At 41.0% G+C, this 24,336-nt stretch overlaps 1 protein-coding gene across 2 annotated transcripts in view; it reads left to right on the top strand.

The window, feature by feature from the left end:
* The window catches only part of cntn3a.1 (contactin 3a, tandem duplicate 1), a 107,580-nt gene that overhangs the window by 26,770 nt on the left and 56,474 nt on the right, over nucleotides 1-24,336 (top strand). For both annotated transcript variants that reach the window (XM_014145840.2, XM_014145839.2), the window contains exons 4-5: nucleotides 5,928-6,103; nucleotides 14,413-14,508. In XM_014145840.2, coding sequence (XP_014001315.1) covers nucleotides 5,928-6,103; nucleotides 14,413-14,508 — 272 coding nt within the window. The remainder of the gene's footprint in view (nucleotides 1-5,927; nucleotides 6,104-14,412; nucleotides 14,509-24,336) is intronic.

Raw genomic sequence — 24,336 nt, 5'->3', positions numbered from 1 at the left:
AGGTCAAGACCCTGGTAAGGACGACGAGCACGCAGATGAGCTTCCCTGTTTGTGCAGAAATCGTTTGGTTGTGCAAACCCACAGTTTCATCAGCTGTCCGGGTGGCTGGTCTCAGACGATCCCGCAGATGAAAAAAACGGATGTAGAGGTCCTCGGCTTCTGTGGTTACACGTAGTCTGCGGTTGGACATACTGTCAAATTCTCTAAAATGACGTTGGAGGCTGCTTATAGTAGAGCAATTAACATTAATGGTTGCTGGTTTGGGTCCCCGATTTGACTTGGTGGGAGATCTGTTGACATGCCCTTGGGCGGGGTGCTTGACCCTGTTTGCTCCTGTGGGTTGCTCTGGATGGGAGTGTCTTCTAGATAACTGAATGTAATTGTAAATGTTGAGCAGCTTCACCTCAGGTAGATTGTTTGTTTTAATATTCAATAATAAAGAAATTCAAATTAAACCTGAGAGACCCAAACTACCATAATGTCATATCACATCTACCGCTATTGCCAAACACAGCTTGCTATGGGGTCATATTCATTAGGGCTCATGTTCATTAGGGCGGAAAGCACTTTAAAATGTTTAGTGTTTTAAAGTTCCACCTAACCTGACTACCCATCCAGCTAACCTGACTACCCATCCAGCTAACCTGACTACTCATCCAGCTAACCTGACTACCCATCCAGCTAACCTGACTACCCATCCAGCTAACCTGACTACCCATCCAGCTAACCTGACTACCCATCCAGCTAACCTGACTACTCATCCAGCTAACATGACTACCCATCCAGCTAACCTGACTACTCATCCAGCTAACATGACTACCCATCCAACTAACCTGACTACCCATCCAGCTAACCTGACTACCCATCCAGCTAACCTGACTACCCATCCAGCTAACCTGACTACTCATCCAGCTAACATGACTGCCCATCCAGCTAACCTGACTACTCATCCAGCTAACCTGACTACCCATCCAGCTAACCTGACTACCCATCCAGCTAACCTGACTACCCATCCAGCTAACCTGACTACCCATCCAGCTAACCTGACTACTCATCCAGCTAACATGACTACCCATCCAGCTAACCTGACTACTCATCCAGCTAACATGACTACCCATCCAACTAACCTGACTACCCATCCAGCTAACCTGACTACCCATCCAGCTAACCTGACTACCCATCCAGCTAACCTGACTACCCATCCAGCTAACCTGACTACTCATCCAGCTAACATGACTGCCCATCCAGCTAACCTGACTACTCATCCAGCTAACATGACTGCCCATCCAGCTAACCTGACTACTCATCCAGCTAACCTGACTACCCATCCAGCTAACCTGACTACCCATCCAGCTAACCTGACTACCCATCCAGCTAACCTGACTACTCATCCAGCTAACATGACTACCCATCCAGCTAACCTGACTACCCATCCAGCTAACCTGACTACCCATCCAGCTAACCTGACTACCCATCCAGCTAACCTGACTGCCCATCCAGCTAACCTGACTACTCATCCAGCTAACATGACTGCCCATCCAGCTAACCTGACTACCCATCCAGCTAATCTGACCACCCATCCACCTAGCCTGGCTACCCATCCAGCTAACCTGGCTACTCATCCAGCTAACCTGACTACCCATCCAGCTAACCTGACTACCCATCCAGCTAACCTGACTACTCATCCAGCTAACATGACTGCCCATCCAGCTAACCTGACTACCCATCCAGCTAATCTGACCACCCATCCACCTAGCCTGGCTACCCATCCAGCTAACCTGGCTACTCATCCAGCTAACCTGACTACCCATCCACCTAGCCTGACTACCCATCCACCTAGCCTGACTACCCATCCACCTAACCTGACTACCCATCCAGATAACCTAACTACCCATCCACCTAGCCTGACTACCCAGCCACATAACCTGATGGGTAGTCAGGTTAGCATCCACATTGCTCCAGCCAAACACCACACCCACTAGCTTTTCTTCTGCACGATGAGTGTGGATTTGCTTTGCTCCCCGGCATCTTATAGATTGCAAACACATTCTGACCATTCTGATTGGCCCCAGAAACCGATGGGTTGGGCCAGAAGGGGCCTACAAGAATCATTAATCACATTATTGGCTTTGAATTCTGATTGGTTAGAGAAGATCCCATCGCGGATTCATTTGTTTTGTACAATGCCCCTCATTTTGATGTCAGCACACAAATGACTTATAGGATGGCAGCAATCTGTATCATACTGAATGTATGGAGCAATCCATAGAGCAGCGGAATTAAATTCAGAATAAGTTATCAGGCAAATTTCCACCCTGTCTGACTTTTTTCCCTGTTTGTTGCCTAATGATGACCCAAGATATTTGATATTTGAAAAGGAAATCAAGAATTTGAACCATGTCATTGGATTTAGGTTAAAAGTTGTGTGAAAGAAAGACAAACATTCCCGAAATTCCTTTATGTTGATGGCTTTGTGCAAATCCAATCAGTTTTCCACGTTGATTCAACATCATCACATAGCTTTTTAGTTTTTTTTTACGTAGAAACAACATAGATTAATTTAGTTTGTGACCAGAGGGTTTGGACTTCACTGTCAAACTCTACGTATTGTGTATTGTCCCTCTCCGAGAGTTGTCCCCAGTGCATTGTCTTAGGAAAGTATTGATGCCCCGTTGATCACCAGCTTAAGTGATGACAAATTAAAACAGATGACAAATTATGATTTGCTTTAAAGAGCATCAGTTGCATAAGCTATTAATTTTCAATCTATAAAACAACGATGGCTGTTGTACTCTTGTCACTGTAATTAAATGCAAATTGCAAAGCCAAGCATTTAATATGCAATAGGTTGAAACGATCCCTCATAACATCAGCGTATTTGGCTGTTAATGTAGCTTGAAGATCCTGGGTGTTATGCCTAATGGGCACAAATTGAAATGAATGTACAAGATCTTATCACTTCCACTGGATAGAATACTTAAGCAATCTGTTTCTACAATGCAGCCTCCGACACCAGCCTAAAAGATGGGAGCCTAATAATTCTGTCTTCAACTCACATTGAAGTCGTACACCTGTGTGTGTGTGCAAAGTGTACTCGCATGCATGCACACACACACCACATTGAAGTAACCTGTTCCAGTGTATGAAATTTGTTTTGAAAAGTTAAGAGTCCTTCACTCGGTCTGCATCATAGTACATCAAATGGGTCCTTAGAGCTGAGAATAGAGCAGCTCTTTTTCAGGAGGCACCAAGGACACATTAATTTAAGACACACTTAAGACTACTCCTCGACCGCTGTCACTGAAAGCCCCCTCTGAGTTGTCACAGTGGCCCCTTGATTTGTCTAGTCTGGAGCCATTCCAGCTGCAAAACCAAATCAATAAATCAATCTAATCAGCCAATCTGCCGTTAGGCACCGCTCCACTGAATCGGCTCTCTCTCTCTCTCTCTCTCTCTCTCTCTCTCTCTCTCTCTCTCTCTCTCTCACTTTTTCTCTCTCTCTCTCTCTCTCTCTCTCTCTCTCAGAAATGGAAACCTCAGGCTTATTTGACTCAAGGAGTTGTGGAATTCCAATCAGCACAAAATGATCTAATATTCAATCTAATTGTGCCTTATCCCTGTCTCTGAAAGCTATTTCTCAAGAGCTCCTCATGGACACAAAGATAGCTTTTCTTGTTAGGCATTGTTTGCTCTCCTCTCTGTTCATTTTCTCTCTCTTTGACATCTAACTGTTGGGATAAACTTGATGCACTTCTCTTGTGTTCATTGTTAACAGTTTTGAGGTGCGGTCAAACTGTATTTGAATAGGTTCTGTAACTTTTTATCATAACAAATAATCCAAATCTAGAAGGGAAAAAATGGTGAAGATGAGCAATACAGTAATTCTCTTCATGTTGCACAGTGAGTCAGGAAGAATAGATGTTCTAACTTACTGTAGCAAATTATTGTGAAGCACAGGCAAGACTTCAGGGTTGGGGTAGATTCAGCTTTCAATTCAGGAAATTCAGAAAATGAACTGAAAGTTGCTCAGGTTTTTCCAATTCAACTGAATTGACCACAACCCTACATTACTCAAAATGTCCAAACATCTGGACAGCTGTTCACCCAAAAAGTGTTAAGGTGACCGCTTTGTTGTCGTTTGAATCTCAGATTGCCCCTAGAGTTGTTCTGTATTCAATGTCTTTGATCGCATTACCCTTAATCAAAAGGACTATTATTATAGGGTTAGCGTAGGGTTATCCAAGGGACTTTAAAACAAATCTGTGCTAGATTATGGTGATATTGTGCTAGATTATGGTGATATTGTTTACATGCAAGCCTCAGCCAGCAGATTTAAGATACTGGACACTGTGTATCACAGGATGCATAGATTTATAACAAATGCAAGATCACTCACCCATCACTTTGGTCTATATGGTGAAGTGGCCCTCTCTTCCTACACGAATGCTGAAGCACTGGTACAGTACATCTTTGTGTACAAAGCATTGCTTGGACTATTGCTTTTTTACCTGTCCCCCTCACTAAAAAGGTAATCACAAACTTATAGTCCCCGTTCTCAGCTGCTACAATCTTTCACGGTTCCTAAGGCCAGAACTGAAATGGGAAAACTCTATTTTTCGTATAATGCTCCTTGGTGTTGGATCGAGCTGCAAAATACTTTAAACTGGAGGAGAGGGTATCGCTTGCTGAGTTTAAAGCATCGAAAGGGGAAAATGTTGTTGACCTTTGTGATTGTTTTTAATGTATCGTATTGTGCTCTTGTGTTGTATATACACGCTGACTACTTCCTGTTGACTTTCCAGGTCCCCATTGAAAAATAGATTTCTATCCTCAAGGGTCTTTTACTGGTTAAATAAAGGTTAATTAAAAAAATTGGGTTATCATTATCATTAGGTAGGCTGTAGGCTACATCCCCATGTGGCGTTTGAAAATCATTGTGATTGGTTTAGGAATAGGTTACAATTCTTGTCCCAGGGCCTCCCACTTGGGATTATTATTGAGCAGGGAGGTCTGGTTGCTTTTGAGGTGTCGCTGGAAAAAAAAATTATGACAGTATTTACAGCCATTGATTTTGGTCTCATCCCATGTTTAAATTGAGCAAGGCGTGAAAGGAATTTAATGAAAATGAATTATGGTTGCAAATGAGTAATGTCTCTCACTGATTACATCCCACATCAATTATATTCAGTGTTGTTTGGAGCGACAAGCACAGGGCCTTGTGTCGTTTGTTTTAATTTGGAATTTGCCACAAATTTGCCTTGTCTTGGGTTGTGATTGCAATTTGATCATGATGAAAGTGTGTGATTATGCTATCTGACTGTATGGATCACATGCATAATGAACCAGAACTGGGCAACCTTCAAGGAAACACGAGAGTTGGGCAATAGGGTATGTTGTGTTTGTGGCACTAGGGCTTGTGCAGCCTAATAATAGGATAGTTGTGAAAATGATCATACACACCTCCGATAATATGAAGACGTTGGGAATGAAAGTCGTTCTTTAGGTGTCTCTAACTTTGAAATTCAATTGAAAATCGCTTAAAACATCGATAGACAATGTTTATTGCGCATTTGTGTTTTCTAGTCATTTAGCCAAATACTATACATATATGATGTGTTTTTAGCACATGTAAGCTCAATTTGCATTTAATACATGTCCCGGATTGACCGGTCAGTCCGTAACTCTGAGGATTGTATATTTTCCTCATATTTAAGGTGTTCTGTGTCTAGTAACCTGTTCCAGTTTGTCTTTGCTTTTGTGTGCTTACAATATGTAGCCCACACTTGTGAATGTTTTACTTTATGTAATATTTCCAGGCATTATGATGAGATCACTCATACACATATAAGGCTCATTCTGTACATGCTAGTGGACTTTCCCTACTGTTCTCTTGTCAACTTATCCTTTTAATGCTCTTGCTTTTTCAGGTGGAAGCTGAATGACTCCTTCATTGTACCTAGATCAGGGTCACGCTATGCCCTCACTGGGGGCAACCTACGCATCAGCCATCTGAACAAAGAGGAGGACGTCGGGATCTACCAGTGTCTGGCAACCAACTCTTTCGGCACCATCGTCAGCAGAGAAGCTAGTCTACATATAGCTTGTGAGTTTTCCTCTTAATACAGTAAAGGTTTAATTGGAATATTTCTCAGTCCAAGGAAAAAGGCAGTGGATTCTATCACAAAGCATCAGTCATTAGCAAACCATGATTATGTCACTAAGTTGATCCTTTAATCCAGCTTAAACAGTGGCTTGGGACATCTGTGTGATAGGAGATGCAACTAGGGCTGTGGCGATCATGACATTTTGTCAGCCGGTCACTGTCATGCAAATAACTGCCGGTCTCACGGTAAATGACAGTTAATTAACATAATAACGTTTAGCCTCTCTGGGCTTCCAGGCATAGTTTACAAGCCACTGATGCGGACCTTTGGAACATCTACATTTAAAAAAAATCTATTAAATCCATTTAATATAGCCTACACCATCACAATAATACCATTATTTATATTAGGTAGATCTAAAGAAACATTGTGATATGAAGAAAATGTAGCCTATTTCAGAAGAACAGAACAGCATATTCTGAGTCATCCTTATGTTAGTTCCTGATCTGGCTGTGCTATATGGCTGTGGGCTACACTAGTTCATTTAGCAGACAAGATTTGCTTGTAATTCCCGTGGCATTATTTTATATTATTTTATAGTAAGAAGAATACAATTCCACATAGCTGAATAAAATAGAAAGGATATTTCCCCCAAATTATTTCCAAGGGAGTGTGCTGTGTTGAGCGGTTAACAGAGTGTTCATTTCAAACAGGTCCTCCTTTCTATATGCCTAATTTACAGTTATTTATGCAATGTTAGTTGTGATACAAACCTTAGGCTGTATGTTTTCATTTCTAATACATTCTAAGGCTGTATGATGTGACTAATGATGATTTTAAAAAAGTTGCATGAAAGGCCTGAGCTCTGCTCTGTTTCTTGCACAGTCTCTCATTCACAATTTGACAAGCACTTGATAATATTCTCATAGTCTACTAATATATGTGTGGAATCATTTTTTATTTAGAATGGCCCACAAAAACAACATTTCATCCATAGCCTGCACTCGAATAGTGAATGGAGGTTCCGTGCGGTTCCGTTTTTAATATGCCAGGTAAGCTACATCGGTTGTAAAGCAGATTAATTTGGTAATAAATATAGCAGCACGAGAAAGATGGGATCCTTTTTTAAATAGTGGCGAGTCATAAGTCTGTTTTCACAGGTCGATTGAGCAATGACTGGGCTTATAAGAACACATGTTTCATTAGACTATGTGCTCTCCAACCATGTTCCAGAGGTCCTAGGCCTATAGGCTATGCTATGAGCTATGAGTTATTCGGCCACTTTAGTTGTGATACAAACTTCATCAAAACATATATGCCTACAGTATGGGCTAGGCTACATGATGCATGCGACTATGATTTGAAGAAGTCGCAAAAAAATGCATGTTTCTTGCCTTGGACTGCACACGCTGGGCATCATTCACAAGTGATAATATTCTCACCCATCACACTATTCTTAATTTAACCTTGTCTTTACATATACTAAGTAATATATGTGTGAAATTAGTTTTGATTTAGAATGGGCCATTATCATGCACCTGTCAGAACACGGGCAGGGGGAAAAATACATGTAATTCATATGCACTTGAATAGCATATGGAGGAAGCTTTTCCCGCAGTTCATTTTCATGCCAGTCAGGTAGGCTACTCCGGTCTTAAAGCGAAGCAATGTGCTCAATATTAGGAAAGTTGAGAAATAAATATAGTCTATTGAAAACTGATAGGATCCTTCTCTTTTTAATGGAGGCCATCAAACCTCTGTTTTCTCACACAATTACATAGCATAGCCTGTAGAAATATAGTGCAACATGGGCTTATAGAAACACTTGAATGACATGTATCAAACAGCTATAAGCAGCCGGCTCCTGCTGTGCAACAGGTGATCCTATTCCGCTCAAACCCTGAATGCCAAAGCTCTCATGAAGTGTTTGTTTTGATTTTCAAGCATTTGCATTGATGCCAGAGGGATTAGAGGAACAATAGAGAGCTGAGTACCAGGCCATTGGCGACTGGTTAGTTTGGTAGTCTACAAATGACCATTAGCGGCATCAGAGCGCAGTTTTGGAGAAGCCTAGTTACTGTGACTCAATGGTCACGTGGAATTTGACTGCGGTCATGACTCGTGACTGTCGGTGTGAAGGTAATACGGTCACCGTAACAGCCCTAAATGCAACAGCTCTACCAAAGAGTAGGTCTGGGATGAAGAGGGTGTGATTGTCGGGGGCCTTGACAGCAGCTATATATAACTGATGTTTTACAGTCTTCATCTATCACATTTTAAGTCTTCGGCATCTCTGATGGCAAGGTAAACTCAGGGCCTCTGCTCTGACGGGTATCCCATCTAAAATGACAGCGTGAACCTCTGAGAACAGATGGTGCATCCAGATTGAATTCTGACGTTTGTTTCCTTTTAGCAGACCTAGGGATGATCCTTGTGAGAGCACCCCGGGTATTTAGCTGGCTTCTAATGGGTGCATTTGAGTCACGAGTCCCCACAAAGCAGTATATCATATTCATATGAATCCCACCGCTGACACCAAATGTCTACACCAGGCAGTGTATCATATTCATATTTCCTACCAATTTTCGAGGTCTGACCTGCACTGTATGTCACTGTGATTGGTCTCGTCCATTGCCTGGCTCTGACCTGGGACCTGTGGCTTTTGTCAACTGACAAGGACAAGTATCTGCGGTGATGTGTCATCCATCTTATTTGTTGCTCTTGGTATAACTTAATTAATCCTGCAGAATGATTGAACGGTGCCGGGTCAGAGGAATAATGAATTGAGGAGAAGCCTGTTTTGAAAGTCTGTATCATGTCATTTGTAAAAGACTTGGACCAGACCAGAAGCACCTGGAGTGCTTTTTTGGCCCTCATTGAGGCTTAGATTTTTTATAAAATAGGATGTAATGTAACAAAGATGTAACATATACTGAACAAAAATATAAATGCAACATACAGCAATTTCAAAGATTTTAATCAGTTACAGTATATAAGGATATCAGTCAATTTAAATAAATTCATTAGGCCCTAATCTACACTCTTACAAAAAGGGTTCCAAAAGGGTTCTTTGGCTGTCCCCATAAGAGAACCCTTTTTGATTCCATGTAGAACCCTCTGTGTAAAGGGTTGGTTCTACCTGGAACCAAAAAGGGTTCTTCAAAGGGTTCTCCTATGGGGACAGCCGAAGAACCCTTTTAAGTTCTAGATAGCACCTTTTTTTCTAAGAGTGAATGGATTTCACATGACTGGGAATACAGATATGCATCTGTTAGTCACAGATACATAAAAGGTAAGCGCGTGGATCAGAAAACCAGTCAGTATCTGGTGTGACCACCATTTGCTTCATGCAGCACGACACATCTCCTTCACATAGAGTTGATCAGGCTGTTGATTGTGGCCTGTGGAATGTTGTCCCACTCCTCTTCAATGACTGTGCGAAGTTGCTGGATATAGGTGGGAACTGGAAGACGGTGTCGTACATGTTGATCCAGAGCATCCCAAAATTCTCAATGGGTGGGGCATATCTGGTGAGTATGCCGTGCCATTCATCCGCCACCATCACCTCATGTTTCAGCATTATAATGAATGACCCCATGTCGCAAGGATCTGTACACAATTCCTGGAAGCTGAAAATGTCCTAGTTCTTCCATGGCCTGCATACTCACCAGACATGTCACCCATTAAGCTGTTTGGGATGCTCTGGATCGACATGTACGACAGCATGTTCCAGTTCCCGCCAATATCCAGCAACTTCGCACAGCCATTGAAGAGGAGTGGGACAACATTCAACAGGACCAACAACCGCTCTGCATGAGGTGAATGGTGGTCACACCAGATAGTGATTGGTTTTCTGATTCACGCCCTACCTTTTTTTTAAGGTACTGTATCTGTGACCAACAGATGCATATCTTATTTCCCAGTCATGTGAAATCCATAGATTAAGGCCTAATGAATTTATTTCAATTGAATGATTTCCTTAAATGAACCGTAACTCAGTAAAGTCTTTGAAATTGTTGAATGTTGCATTTATATTTTTGTTCAGTATAGTACTATCGAGGCACAAGGCGAGATCCAGATGCAGACACAGGAGGCAGATGGTTAGAGTCTGATATTTATTAACAAACCAAAAGGGGTAGGCAAGAGAATGGTCATAGACAGGCAAAACCAGTTCAGAGTCCAGGAGGTACAGAGTGGCAGGCAGGCTCGAGGTCAGGGCAGGCAGAATGGTAAGGCAGACGGGAATGGAGTCCAGAAACAGGCAAGGGTCAAAACCGGGAGGACTAGCAAAAGATAAATCGAAAGCAGGCGCACGCGAAAAAACATGCTGCTTGACTTGTAAACATAAAAGACTAACTGGCACAGAGAGACAGGAAACACAGGGTTAAATACAATGGGGAAAATAAGCGACACCTGGAGGGGGTGGAGACAAACACAAGAAACAGGTCAAACAGATCAGGGCGTGTACAATTATTGACACCCCTGTTTTCAGTACGTTTCAACACCTCACCTTGATAACGCATACAATATACTGTAGCTCAGTATTTGAATTATGTATCTTATACAGTCACTTTTGCTCATCTTTATCAAAGGTGTCAATCATTTTTGAACCCACTGTAGATGTTGCACATGATGCAGTTGGACCATGAGAAGCATTGGTTTAAAATATAAAGTAGTAGGCACATAAGCTCTTGTGGCTACTGAAGTTGGTCTTTTAATTGGTATTTTGCTTGCTCAGCGTTACCAAGATTAGTAAGATATCCGTAAAAAACATATATAGGGTGGCAGGTATACTAGCGTTGGGCCAGTACCCGAAAGGTCGCTAGTTCAAATCCTTAGCCGACAAGGTGAAAATCTGTTAATGTGCCCTTGAGCAAGGCACTTAACCCTAATTGCTCCAGGGCTCCTGGACAATGATGACCCTGGCTGTGACCCAACTCTCTGAGGGCGTCTCAGGGGGAGTTGGGATATGCAAAAAAACACATTTCCAATTCACACTATGCGTATTAATGCACATTTGTACATGTGTGAAATTGAACAAATGTATATTTTTTAATAAAAATGTAGGTACAAAGAGTTATTGTGTTAGGGATGCATGGCAGCCCTTCATCCACCACCAGCCTGTGGGCTGAGCCATATAAACTGCAGAAAATCTTTCACCATCTAATATGGGCTTAAAATATCAGAACATTTAAAGGTTGATGATTCCACTGACAATACTGTGGTGAAATGTTTTAAAAGCCTCTGCTCGTCTGTTGTGTTCACTGGAATAATCTCACTCGTTCTAGGGGCAGATTGAATTCTGTAATCTCTTTGGGATTTTTATAATTGAAAGTCTCTCGACTCTGCTGTGGTAAAATATAACATTACTCCACAGATTGTAACTGCCATATTGCAGGAATAACCTTTAATATGTACCCAAGAGAATGCGCATGATATGCTCCAGGTGCAATGTTGTTTCCAGATCATCGCTAGGGTTTAGCTCTGTGCTTCATTATTGAATGGTGAAATAACTGTATTTAAGAAACTGCACAGGATGCAATTCACTTGTATCTTAGGTGCATCAGATTTCATATCTCTTCTTTAGTTCAGCCTCACAATTGCACATAATTTGCATATTTGTTTTCCAGTGTCTGTCTGACATTACAATCCATTTCACAAGTAGATCTGATTTCTATCTCTTGTTTTTAACAAACGTCTTCCTTCGTTTCTATCAAGTCCCTTTCATAACTTCCACACTTTCGCCTCAAGGGAAAATTACATCCTTATTTAGTTTTATAGTAATCAGAGAGTGGGCAAATGAACAGCACTCACAGTCTTGGCCTGTCCAAAATATATCAGGGCTCTAGCTATCTGCATTTCAAACATACCATTTTTAAACAGTAATTTATCACACAGTGCTAGAGAGCAATTGTAAAGAGTTTCTCAATGAACGTTTTTGATGTCATAGTGTACATTTCTCAAACTCAATTCTGGACCTCAAAGGCAGTTCCACAGCATTTGTTGTAATCAGGGACAGATTTAGACTTGGGACACCAGGTGGGCACAGTTAATTGTCAGTTTGACCAGAAAACCAGCAGCCTCTTGACCTCGTAGGGTAAGAGTTGAATATCCCTGCTGTAAAGTGTCTCAGTCTTGTAATATCATACTTATGTCTGAGTGCTCACTGCAAAATTGTGTGTTGCTAATTTTTTGAATAAGTAGAACATAGATTAATGAAGAGATGGGAACAGTATTATATCATATAAACTATTCAAAGCGGTATACCATAACATTTACATTTTAGGGTATGAAAGTGGTTTGAGTGGTACTTTCTACAGTAATATGACTCAATATTAAATAACTGTGAAGGACAAGCCATGACTGTTGGTTAATGCTCTCATTCACACCACAACAAAAGCTACTCACATTCTCTTTTGATACAATCTTCTCTGATTCATTGCATTAAGTCACAAAATGCTAATTCACATCCAATTTCATGGACCTGAAAGCACTCAAAATAGCTTGAATTAGGCAATGAAAAAGCACACAGAGGTATGTCTTTGATAGGCTTGACAAAATAATCCAGGGGTTACAGAACAGTTTGGTTTGTCAGGCATGGCTGGCTTTAGTGTGTCCAGCTCATTTGCGTTTCACACTATGAGAATATTGACAGTTTTTTCCCACTTCACGGTGGTGTAGTAATGTTGGTAGGTGCTATTGGGAAATACTGCTCATATACAGATTTCACCTAGTTTCAGGGATTTTTTTGGTCAAATAAATATTTATTTTAATACTCACTTTGAGAAAGTTTTATTTGAAATGTTAATCATTTTTGGAATTATATACTGTGTTCAGTTAGTTCTTAAACCTCATTAGTTCTGAAAACACAGGACATGTTGTTAGAAATTCAATGTGCCAATAGTTGATTGTAAGCACTAACCTGACACTCGCTTCATGTTGTTGAGACAGGGATAGGGAAAGATAACTTTGATGATAGCAATGACTTTCTTTAACAAAGTCATTTGGGTGGCGTCTTGAGATTTGGTTGTTTTCCAAATCCACCTAATCATGCTTCTCAAATGCTGAATATTTGTGCACCTGATAAAACATAGAAACACAATTGTTTTAAATTGGACTGCCTCAACAATCTCAGTGTCTAAATGTATGTTTACAGGTTAAAGGGGAATTCAAGAATATGGGAAATAAGAAAAACGGGCCTTTATAACAAAGTTATCCCATAGCCTTGAGGACATTCATTACTGTACCTGACCTCTTTATACTTTTCATAAATCAGTGGGCTCTGTAATTCCCAATTTAAACAGCTTCCTAAAGCAGAACTAATCACTCATGGTATTCAAGACTTAGAATCGATCTAGAAGTGTTTCACATAAATCTTGCTTAGGCGGGGCACAGATGTCCCTGAAGCATCACACAGACATGGTGACATAATTCCCCAATATTATACAGACTTCTCAAATGAATCTGTTAATTGAGGCAGTGTTCTCATTAAGTTCATGTAATCATGGGGAAGTAGGTGTTACAGTACATTATTATTCTTTCTATTTCCATTCTCTCTTGATTATGGCATTCATTATTGGTTACTTTGGTTTGCTATTTTGCAGTATAGGCTCTTAGAAATCTACAAGAGCAACAACAGCAGAGAAAAGACAGACATGTGGATTGTTGTCCTTTTTCCCGAGTAGGTTGTCAAGAAGTAATTGGTTGCCATACACATGCTATTTCAATCTCATAGCCGTTTAATTGTTGCTGGAACGTGTGCAATGAGGAAAGTAATGAATGAAACACAGAAAGTGATAACAATACATAGTTTCAATTAAAATCTCTCATGTGTGACTTATACTTGAGGAAGGGCTTTCCGCATGCTGGAGGTGCTTGGGATTGAACAGTTCTGTAAGTACACGGGCAGAAATTATTGTCTCTCAAAGTTGTCCAAAGGTGTCGGATACTGCCATTTAACCCAATGAGGTAGATGCTCAATATATTAGATAGGAACTAGAATAATAAATTATGATACATTAATATAGTAAAATTTGTGTCCCAAAAGATGAAATTGTAGTCCTTAGAATAATCAATGACTCACTGTTAAAAGGGAGTATTAGACAAAAAGACATGACCTGTGTTTGGGGCTATATCAATTTGTATAATGTCAAGTCACTGCATGGTGTTCCACACTACCGATGATAGATGAATTACTATGTCAATATTTGGTTAGATAATGGCAATAATGGCTATTGCCATTGCTTCATAAATTCAGTAGAATACTGCTTGATCATTTTGGCCTATTCCTTTTGTCTCTCTGAAACAGACTTGGAGAATTTCAAGACACAGAGTCGAAGTCCAGTGAGGGTTCGTGAGGGCCAAGGAGTGGTCCTACTCTGTGGCCCACCACCCCACTCTGGAGGTAAGAAAGCCTTTACGAAACACCTAATGACCGCGAAAGGACCAACTAAAAACTTGTTTAAGTGGCACACTATTTCAATAAGTCATATGTAGGCCTACAATAAATAAATATCATGGCTATTATTTGAATGCTGGTGGCATGATGATCGGTTCTTGGCTGGCAATTATCAAATAAAAAGTATCTTGCTCTTCCATATCTCATCAATATAACCTACCATGTCCACTTTATCAGTGAACTGTTGTCTAGAGGGCATGCGCCAAAACCAGATTGGGCAAGTATGCTATTTATTGCAACAGTTTTTGTAACAAAACCATTGGTAGAAAAACACAATGGAAGCACATTGAACTCTTGCTTTCTATTCGGTACATGGAAATTTAAGGTGAAAAGTGTGTTGTATGTACACTACGTTATCACGCACAACTTTTATCCGCAACAAGTCAATTTGATGTAAACACAGCTCTGGTGGGAAAATGCGCATATGCAGATTTTAGAATTGGATGGGAACTTAGACAAGCAACTAACCGGTCACGGAAGGGGGACTTGTAGAGAGAGATTGCAAAATCCAGGCACAGCTGCTCTCTTTGCTTTTCAAGTGTTTGCAGTGCCAGTGTCTCCAGTGCATCGGTGTACCTCACATATGCAGTGCCCAGGATGATGCGGCAAGCATACTTTTGGATGTGCTCAAGCTGGTCTAAGAGGGATTGGGATAATGAGCTATTCCAAGCTGTGAAGTCAGAAAAAGCACCATCTTCTTATTTTAGTATTTACAATCTATGCACTTCTGGATCAATCAATACATTTTCGGACTGATTATAATTTATATTTTGTGTCCTGAGGTTTCTTATGGCCTATTTTAACATAATAAATGCATTCATTATTTATTATGGAATATTTATACAATTGAAATATCAACGGTCAAAATGTCAGCCATGGCCATTCTAGTAATTATAGAATTCCGGTGCACAGAGGGTTAACGATTAACTAGAAATGCCTCAAAAAGGCTTCTGGATTTGAGTGTGGCCAAGACTCAAGATGCTATACAGAGTTAAAGAGAAATCACAGTGGCACTTTTTTTCAGAGCCTGTGCATTAGGGTGCCTGCTTTGTCTGCACTCATGTCCCCTACTGCTCTCTGAGTGTCTATCTGGATGACTGTGTTCAGACCCAGACCTAATGCACCTGACCTCATTTTCCTAATGGAACTAGACCTTTTAGATTTACTCAAGGATGTAATCCCTTGTTCTCCTGCACATCTGACAGAAATCAAGGTAGCAAGCTAGCTACACACATGGCTTGCAGATTTTGTCCTCTATAAAATATTATATACATTTGAAGTCGGAAGTTTACATACACTTAGGTTGGAGTCATTAAAACTCGTTTTTCAACCACTCCACAAATTTCTTGTTAACAAACTATAGTTTTGGCAAGTCGGTTAGGACATCTACTTTGTGCATGACACAAGTAATTTTTCCAACAATTGTTTATAGACAGATTATTTCACTTATAATTCACTGTATCACAATTCCAGTGGGTCAGAAGTTTACATACACTAAGTTGACTGTGCCTTTAAACAGCTTGGAAAATTCCAGAAAATGATGTCATGGCTTTAGAAGCTTCTGATAGGCTAATTGACATAATTTGAGTCAATTGGAGGTGTACCTGTGGATGTATTTCAAGGCCTACCTTCAAACTCAGTGCCTCTTTGCTTGACATCATGGGAAAATCAAAAGAAATCAGCCAAGATCTCAGAAAAAGAATTGTAGACCTCCACATGTCTGGTTCATCCTTGGGAGCAATTTCGAATGCCTGAAGGTACCACGTTCATCTGTACAAACAATAGTACGCAAGTATAAACACCATGGGACCACACAGCCGTCATACCGCTCAGGAAGGAGATGCGTTCTGTCTCCTTCCTGAGATGAACGTACTTTGGAGCGAAAAGTGCAAATCAATCCCAGAACAACAGCAATGGACCTTGTGAAGATGCTGGAGGAAACAGGTACAAAAGTATATATATCCACACTAAAACGAATCCTATATCAACATAATCTTAAAGGCCGCTCAGCAAAGAAGAAGCCACTGCTCCAAAACTGCCATAAAAAAGCCAGACTACGGTTTGCAACTGCACATGGGGACAAAGATCGTACTTTTTGGAGAAACGTCCTCTGGTCTGATGAAACATAAATAGAACTGTTTGGCCATAAACTGAAAAAGCGTGTGCGAGCAAGGAGGCCTACAAACCTGAGTCAGTTACATCAGCTCTGTCAGGAGGAATGGGCCAAAATTCACCCAACTTATTGTGGGAAGCTTGTGGAAGGCTACCCGAAACGTTTGACACAGATTCTTAAAATAAAGTGGTGATTATTCATTATTCAATTATTCAGTGCTTGAGGGGTGCCATCTACCAACTGCTGTTTTCAGATCTTGCCATAGGTTTTGGATATGATTCAGATCCGGACTCTTCACTGGCCACTCTAGAACAGTCCAGTGTTTCTTCTTGAAACATTTCTGTCTGCCTTTTGATGTGTGTTTGGGTTCATTGTCCTACTGGAATACCCACAACCTTCAATGGAGACCCACTTTTTGGACACTGGTGATTTCATGATGCCTTGCACACGTTCAAGGCCCTTCGTACCAAAGCAACCCCACATTGAAAGCTTAATGTGGGTTTGTGATCTGTTTTGCCAAAGAGCTCTAATTTAGTTTAATTGGTCCACAGAACATTTCCCCAGGATTTAAGCTTGCTTATTTTTTTCACCCCTTTTTCGTGGTATCCAATTGGTAGTCACAGTCTTGTCTCTGCAACTCCCATACAGACTTGGGAGAGGCAAAGGTCATGCCATGCAAGCCAAGCCAAGCCAAGCCAAGCCAAGCCAAGCCAAGCCAAGCCAAGCCAAGCCGCACTGCTTCTTGACACAATGCCCACTTAACCCAGAAGCCAATGTGTCAGAGGAAACACCGTACACCTGGCGACTGTGTCAGCGTGCACTGCGCCTGGCCTGCCACAAGAGTTGTTAGTGCACAACAAGGACACCCCTGTCGGCCAAACCCTCCCCTACCCCGGACGACGCTTGGTTAATTGTGCGCCGCCCCATGGGTCTCCCGGTTGCGACAGAGCCTGGACTCGAACCCAGAATCACTTGTGGCAGAGCTAGCACTGCGATGCAGTGCCTTAGACCACTGCGCCACTCTGGAGGCCCATTTTAAGCTTGCTTAGGTTGGTTTTTGAGAAGTTCAATAGGCTTTCTTGTGTGTCCTTCAGCGGGGTGGTCTTCCTACTGTATGTTACCAATGACCAAATGAAGCATTCAAAGAAAATAATCCCTACCTATTAAGAAAGTAGGCCAGTTTCATTTGAGGACCAGGATGTTGACAGCTGTTCCATACAAATTGCAAAATAGTTGGGAAGAGATTTGTTAGGTACCGATTCCATGGTACAAGGTGTATGAGTTGTTATATAAAATGATGCAAGATTCAAGACTTCATGTTTTTCAGATAAAATTATTATATAGAATTCTTGTTACCAAAACATTTATGAATATTTGGGGCATACAACCATCGAAAATTTGCAGATTTTGTTGTGGGGATACAGAATCAATAGACCATTTATGTTGGTATTGCCCTCAGGTAGCCTGTTTCTTGTCTCAAGTTCAGAAATGGCTGAAAATGCATAACATTGATCGAAAAATTGACCCTAGAAATAGAACTGTTGGGAGATCTGGAGAGACCGGGTCAGTCAATTACTCATATACTAATACTCTTAGTAAAGGTATTTATCTTCATCTCGCAATCTGTGGATTCTATTCGATTAGATACAATGGTTGCTCAACTAAAAGTTTTGCGATTATGCTACGGGACATAGAGGTAATTTGTGGTTTAGTACGGTACCCTGCGTCACCACTTCATTGCGGGGAATTAGAGCACTGATTATGCTTTTGAACACGGGGTGAGACATTGTTACTAATTTGTAAATAAAGCCAGTTTGTTATTTAGAATTATTTACAGTGGGTTAACAGTGGGTTAACTGCCTTGTTCAGGAGCTCAAGGATTCAATCCAGCAACCTTTCTAACCACTAGGCTACCTGCTTTCATTAATCAAATAATTATAAAAAACTGTTAGGTTCTAATTATCTATACCCCAAAGTGCTCACTCCTCCCCATCTCAAGGCTGTCATGTTGATTAGTACCAGACTGTGTCTCTTCTCCTCCCAGAGGATCCCTCCCATAGGATCCCTGATGGCTAACAATAACATATCCTGACATAATGTAAACGTTATACATTACCCTCTCTTCCTCAGTGACATGAATAAGTATATTTCATATTCTCAGAACCCAACTGTCCACCCTCTTGAACAATAGTATCCTACTGTTCAACTTACATAATCTTAGAAATTACTTATAAATGAACAAACAATGATAACAACACATGAACAAAAGATAAAACATGATTAACATTCACAGTGAGGTTTACAACATCAGAGACTATAATCACACCATGAACGCTCGTATTTCCATTTTTCATAGAACACTGATAATAACATGTCCAGTGGATCTGTTGACTTCTCCCAGTTCAACGTTCTCCTTCTGGTCCCTAAGAGAGTTATAACACAAGACATAACAGCATTAATAATGTGTTAAGATATGCATAATGATATATGCATGAAAACCCAAGGTTTGATAACATGACAATTCCCACTCTCTCTCCGCCCTACTATGCCTTCAGGATACTTTTCTGCTGAGTTTGGCAAAAATTAAAGCCATAAAAATCCTCCTCATGCTTTCGCCCAGTCTTCCCCGTCAGACCACAGGATCCAAGAGGTGTTCCCAAGCCATGTCATTCTCACTTTGCTCCCCATCACCTTCTTTGCCACTTGATAGGCACGTCACCTGATAGGCACGCCACCTGATAGGCACGTCACCTGATAGGCACGTCATCTGATAGGCACGTCACCTGATAGGCACGTCATCTGATAGGCACGTCACCTGATAGGCACGCCACCTGATAGGCACGTCACCTGATAGGCACGTCACCTGATAGGCACGTCACCTGATAGGCACGTCACCTGATAGGCACGCCACCTGATAGGCAAGTGCGTATCCCTAATCAACGCTACATCCTCTTCAGGTAACTCAGCACTGGATAGACTTTCACATCACTGCCTCCAAAATGTTGTTTAGAGTACAATTACCCCAACATCTATCCTTTGATATGATGCATTTAACCAATAAAGCAGCTAACCCAACCCAACTATGATGTTTAAAGTGGCTCCCAGACCCAACCCATCTGCGTGTCTTACAGTGGAATCTAGTCTTTCTTTCTCTCTTTAGCTCCACTTCCTCTGTCATGGCGTCTTCAAGCTCACCCATTATGCAGCTGGACCTCACTTCACGTGAGAACTGTGAACCCACCGAGGAGAGACATGACGATCTTTATCGCTGCAGGTGCTATAAGGAGTACTGTGTGTGGACCAGACCAACGCTGTCCCAATAACCCCACTTGGTGTATCTTGATGTACACTCAATCTCCAGATTTTGACCTTGTCAGCCCGTGCACTCGGTTATCTCCTGCTCCTCATGTGCTGCTTTCACCTGAGGATATTCATAATTCATGGGTCATTTCCTGACAGCATAGACTCCCCCTTTATGGCCAAATCACTAATTTGTGACATTTGAATAACAGCCCCCTGTACTCCCATCGGTCTCCCAGTTACCAGCTACCAAGCTATGTGGCATGAGTCCTCATAAACTGATATCCCAAAAATGCTACTAAAGTAACCCCTGCTACTACTGACACTGCGCATGACGCATACCTCAAACTCCCTCATTTGCGCCGTATCCAATTCCATGCTGTTACCATAGCCTCCTTTAATTACTGTCCCTACAGCGACTGCCGTGAGTAACTATTGCATGGAATCTGTCAAGTGTTCACCGGCTGTTAGAAATTGGGAAAGAGATTAATGAGTTGGAAGAATATCCAACCTAACAAAACTCTGAGTCACAGGTTCCTTGAAAGTTTACAATAGTGTCTGAAATGCCAACACTATCTCTTCTACTCTCACCATGACCTGGGTATGTGTAACATTCAATTTAACATAATAGTCCCTATATTGTGCACAGTTAGCTGTCCTCCCTCTCTTAAGAGCTATTTCTTGTCGGAAGTTTACATACACCTTAGCCAAATACATTTAAACTCAGTTTTTTACAATTACTGACATTTAATCCTAGTATACATTCCCTGTCTTAGGTCAGTTAGGATCACCACTTTATTTTAAGAATTTGAAATGTCAGAATAATAGTAGAGAGAATGATTTATTTCAGCTTTAATTTCTTTCATCACATTTGAAGTGGGTCAGAAGTTTACATACACTCAATTAGTATTTGGTAGCATTGCCTTTAAATTGTTTAACTTGGGTCAAACGTTTCGGGTAGCCTTCCACAAGCTTCCCACAGTAAGTTGGGTGAATTTTGGCCCATTCCTCCTGACAGAGCTGGTGTAACTGAGTCAGGTTTGTAGGCCTCCTTGCTTGCACACTCTTTTTCAGTTTTGCCCACACATTTTCTATGGGATTGAGGTCAGGGCTTTGTGATGGCCACTCCAATACCTTGACTTTGTTGTCCATAAGCCATTTTGCCACATCTTTGGAAGTATGCTTGGGGTCATTGTTTATTTGGAAGACCCATTTGCGACCAAGTTTTAACTTCCTGACTGATGTCTTGAGATGTTGCTTCAATTTATCCACATCATTTTCCTTCCTCTTGATGCCATCTATTTTGTGCAGTGCACCAGTCCCTCCTGCGGCAGGGCACCCCCACAACATGATACTGCCACCCCCGTGCTTCATGGTTGGGATGGTGTTCTTCGGCTTGCAAGTCTCCCCCTTTTTCCTTCCACATAACGATGGCCATTATGGCCAAACAGTTGTATTCTTGTTTCATCAGACCAGAGGACGTTTCTCCAAAAAGTATGATTTTTGTCCCCATGTGTAGTTTCTAACCGTAGTCTGGCTTTTTTATGGCGGTTTTGGAGCAGTGGCTTCTTCCTTGCGGAGCGGCCTTTCAGGTTATGTTGATATAGGACTCGTTTTACTGTGGATATATATACTTTTGTACCTGTTTCCTCCAGCATCTTCACAAGGTCCATTGCTGTTGTTCTGGGATTGATTAGCACTTTTCGCACCAAAGTACTTTTATCTCACCAAAGTACTTTTATCTCATCTCCTTCCTGAGCGGTATGACGGCTGTGTGGTCCCATGGTGTTTATAGTTGCGTACTATTGTTTGTACAGATGAATGTGGAACCTTCAGGCGTTTGGAAAAGTGACTTGTGTCATGCACAAAGTAGATGTCCTAACCGACTTGCCAAAACTATAGTTTGTTAACCTCTATGGGCTATGTGGGACGCAAGCGTCCCACCCCTGGTACACCCAATCAACAACAGGTGAAATATCAAGACCGCCAAATTTGAAAACAATTAAATGTCATAATTCAAATTTCTCAAACATACAACTATCTTACACCCTTTAAAAGATAAACATCTCCTTAATCTAACCACGTTGTCCGATTTCAAAAAGGCTTTACGGCAAAAGCATAAAGTTAGATTATGTTAGGAGAGTACATTGACAATAGCTGTGTGTAATGTTTTGTCAATTCAAAGACAGGCGTCACCAAAAGCAGAAAACCAGCTAAAATGATGCACTAACCTTTGACAATCTCCATCAGATGACACTCCTAGGACATTATGTTAGACAATGCATGCATTTTTTGTTCTATCAAGTTCATATTTATATCCAAAAACAGCGTTTTACTATGGCGTTGATGTTGAGGAAATCGTTTCCCTCCAATAACCGCCAGTCAAGCAGCACAACAAATTAAATAATTACTATTCGAAAACATTGGTAAAATATTATATTGTCATTCAAAGAATTATAGATTTACATCTCTTGAACGCAACCGGATTGCCAGATTTAAAAATAACCTTACTGGGAAATCACACTTTGCAATAATCTGAGCACTGCGCCCAGAAAAATACGCTTTGCGATACAGACTAACCGCCATGTTGGAGAGATCTAAAATCGAAAATACTATGTAAATAATCCATTACCTTTGATTCTCTTCATCAGATGTCACTTCCAGGAATCCCAGGTCCATAACAAATGTAGTTTTGTTCGAAAAAGCTCATAATTTATGTCCAAAAAGCTCCGTGTTGTTAGCACATGATCTATGCCAGCCGGACTTCTCGTCATGAACGAGGGGGAAAAAAATATTTACGTTCGTTCAAACATGTCAAACGTTGTATAGCATAAATCATTAGTGCCTTTTTTAACCAGAACATGAATAATATTCAAGGCGGACGTTTGCATTCTCTTTTAAAACGTTTTGGAACGACAGTACCCAACATGAACTCGCGCGCAAGAGTCTAATCGGCCATCACCGTTCCAAGGCTCTTGTTCGTTCAGTTCTCACAGTATAAGACTCAAAACACTTTGTAAAGACTGGTGACATCTAGTGGAAGCCATAGGAAGTGCTGAAAGATTAATAAGCCCCTGTGTGTTTCAATGGCATAGGCTTAAAGGTAATTCAACACATCAGGTATCCACTTCCTGTCAGAATTTGTCTCAGGGTTTTGACTGCCATATGAGTTCTGTTATACTTACAGACACCATTCAAACAGTTTTAGAAAATTCAGAGTGTTTTCTATCCAAACCTGAACAATAATATGCATATTCTAGCTTCTGAGTTGGGGTAGGAGGCAGTTAAAAATGGGCACATATTTTTTTCAAAATTCTCAATACTGCCCCCTAGCCCTTAACAAGAAATTTGTGGAGTGGTTTAAAAATGAGTTTTAATGACTCCAATCAAAGTGTATGTAAACTTCCGACTTCAACTTAACATAGTCTCTGGGAATGATATCATTCTACCACCACAACCTTAATTTATAAGCCCCCACAGATCTCCACCGCAGTCACATTCCATCCCACTTAACAGCCCTATGTAAACATTCTTTCTCAACCACAGGCCTCATGTGTACCTCGTCTCCTGCTACAGATACATTTACACATATATCATTCCGTCTAACCCATAAAACAATAGTCACTACTCCTAACGCTCTCCTACAGGTATAACATACTACAACATTCCCAAATCAATTAGTCAATAAACATTAGTCTCTCCTCTGGAACAATGATCACTCTTATGTTCCACGAAACCTAAAAACATATTGACTTGAAAAGGAAAGAGAAAAAAAGTACATGTTTAGTAATTTCACACCACCCTTGATGCGACTAAAACTGGGGAAAGAACCGTCCTTCCGCTTCATTCTATGCCCATGTGATGTTGGTCTCCCTGCCGTCTCCTTCATTTTCATCCTTGGTTGTTAACGCAAAACACAGACTATGAGCCTTGTATGCAATTAATTGTACCGTATCATCCAACAATTGATGCGATATAACATAAAAATTCTGATGACATGGTAAAACCAAAGCAATTAAAAAAACTTCATGGTTTTCCCAAGCTACCATCCATTGAGTTCCCTAATAACCTCCCTGTCGGAGGACACTTCTAGAGCCTCCCTAGGCCTAATAAATTTGAGCAGTGCCCCCACCCATCACCGTTTGAAAGCAACTCACTCTCACTGTATCCGAATCATAACTCCAACATTTAATACATTATCCAAATCAAATTCAGTCCTTAGTACTTTACTTTGAGTATGACTCAAATTCAAGCTTCTCAACCTAACACACACCATCCCGGTTAGAATGTACATTTATTAACAGAACCTTTTATTGCCGGTAATAACTCTTCTCATTACAGCCCTCCTTTGTCCCTGTTTT

The sequence above is a fragment of the Salmo salar genome, chromosome ssa15 (assembly GCF_905237065.1).
Source record: "Salmo salar chromosome ssa15, Ssal_v3.1, whole genome shotgun sequence".
Classification (NCBI taxonomy): domain Eukaryota; kingdom Metazoa; phylum Chordata; class Actinopteri; order Salmoniformes; family Salmonidae; genus Salmo; species Salmo salar.
The sequence above is the reverse complement of the archived record's forward strand: the minus strand, read 5'-3'. Positions and strand labels throughout refer to the sequence as shown.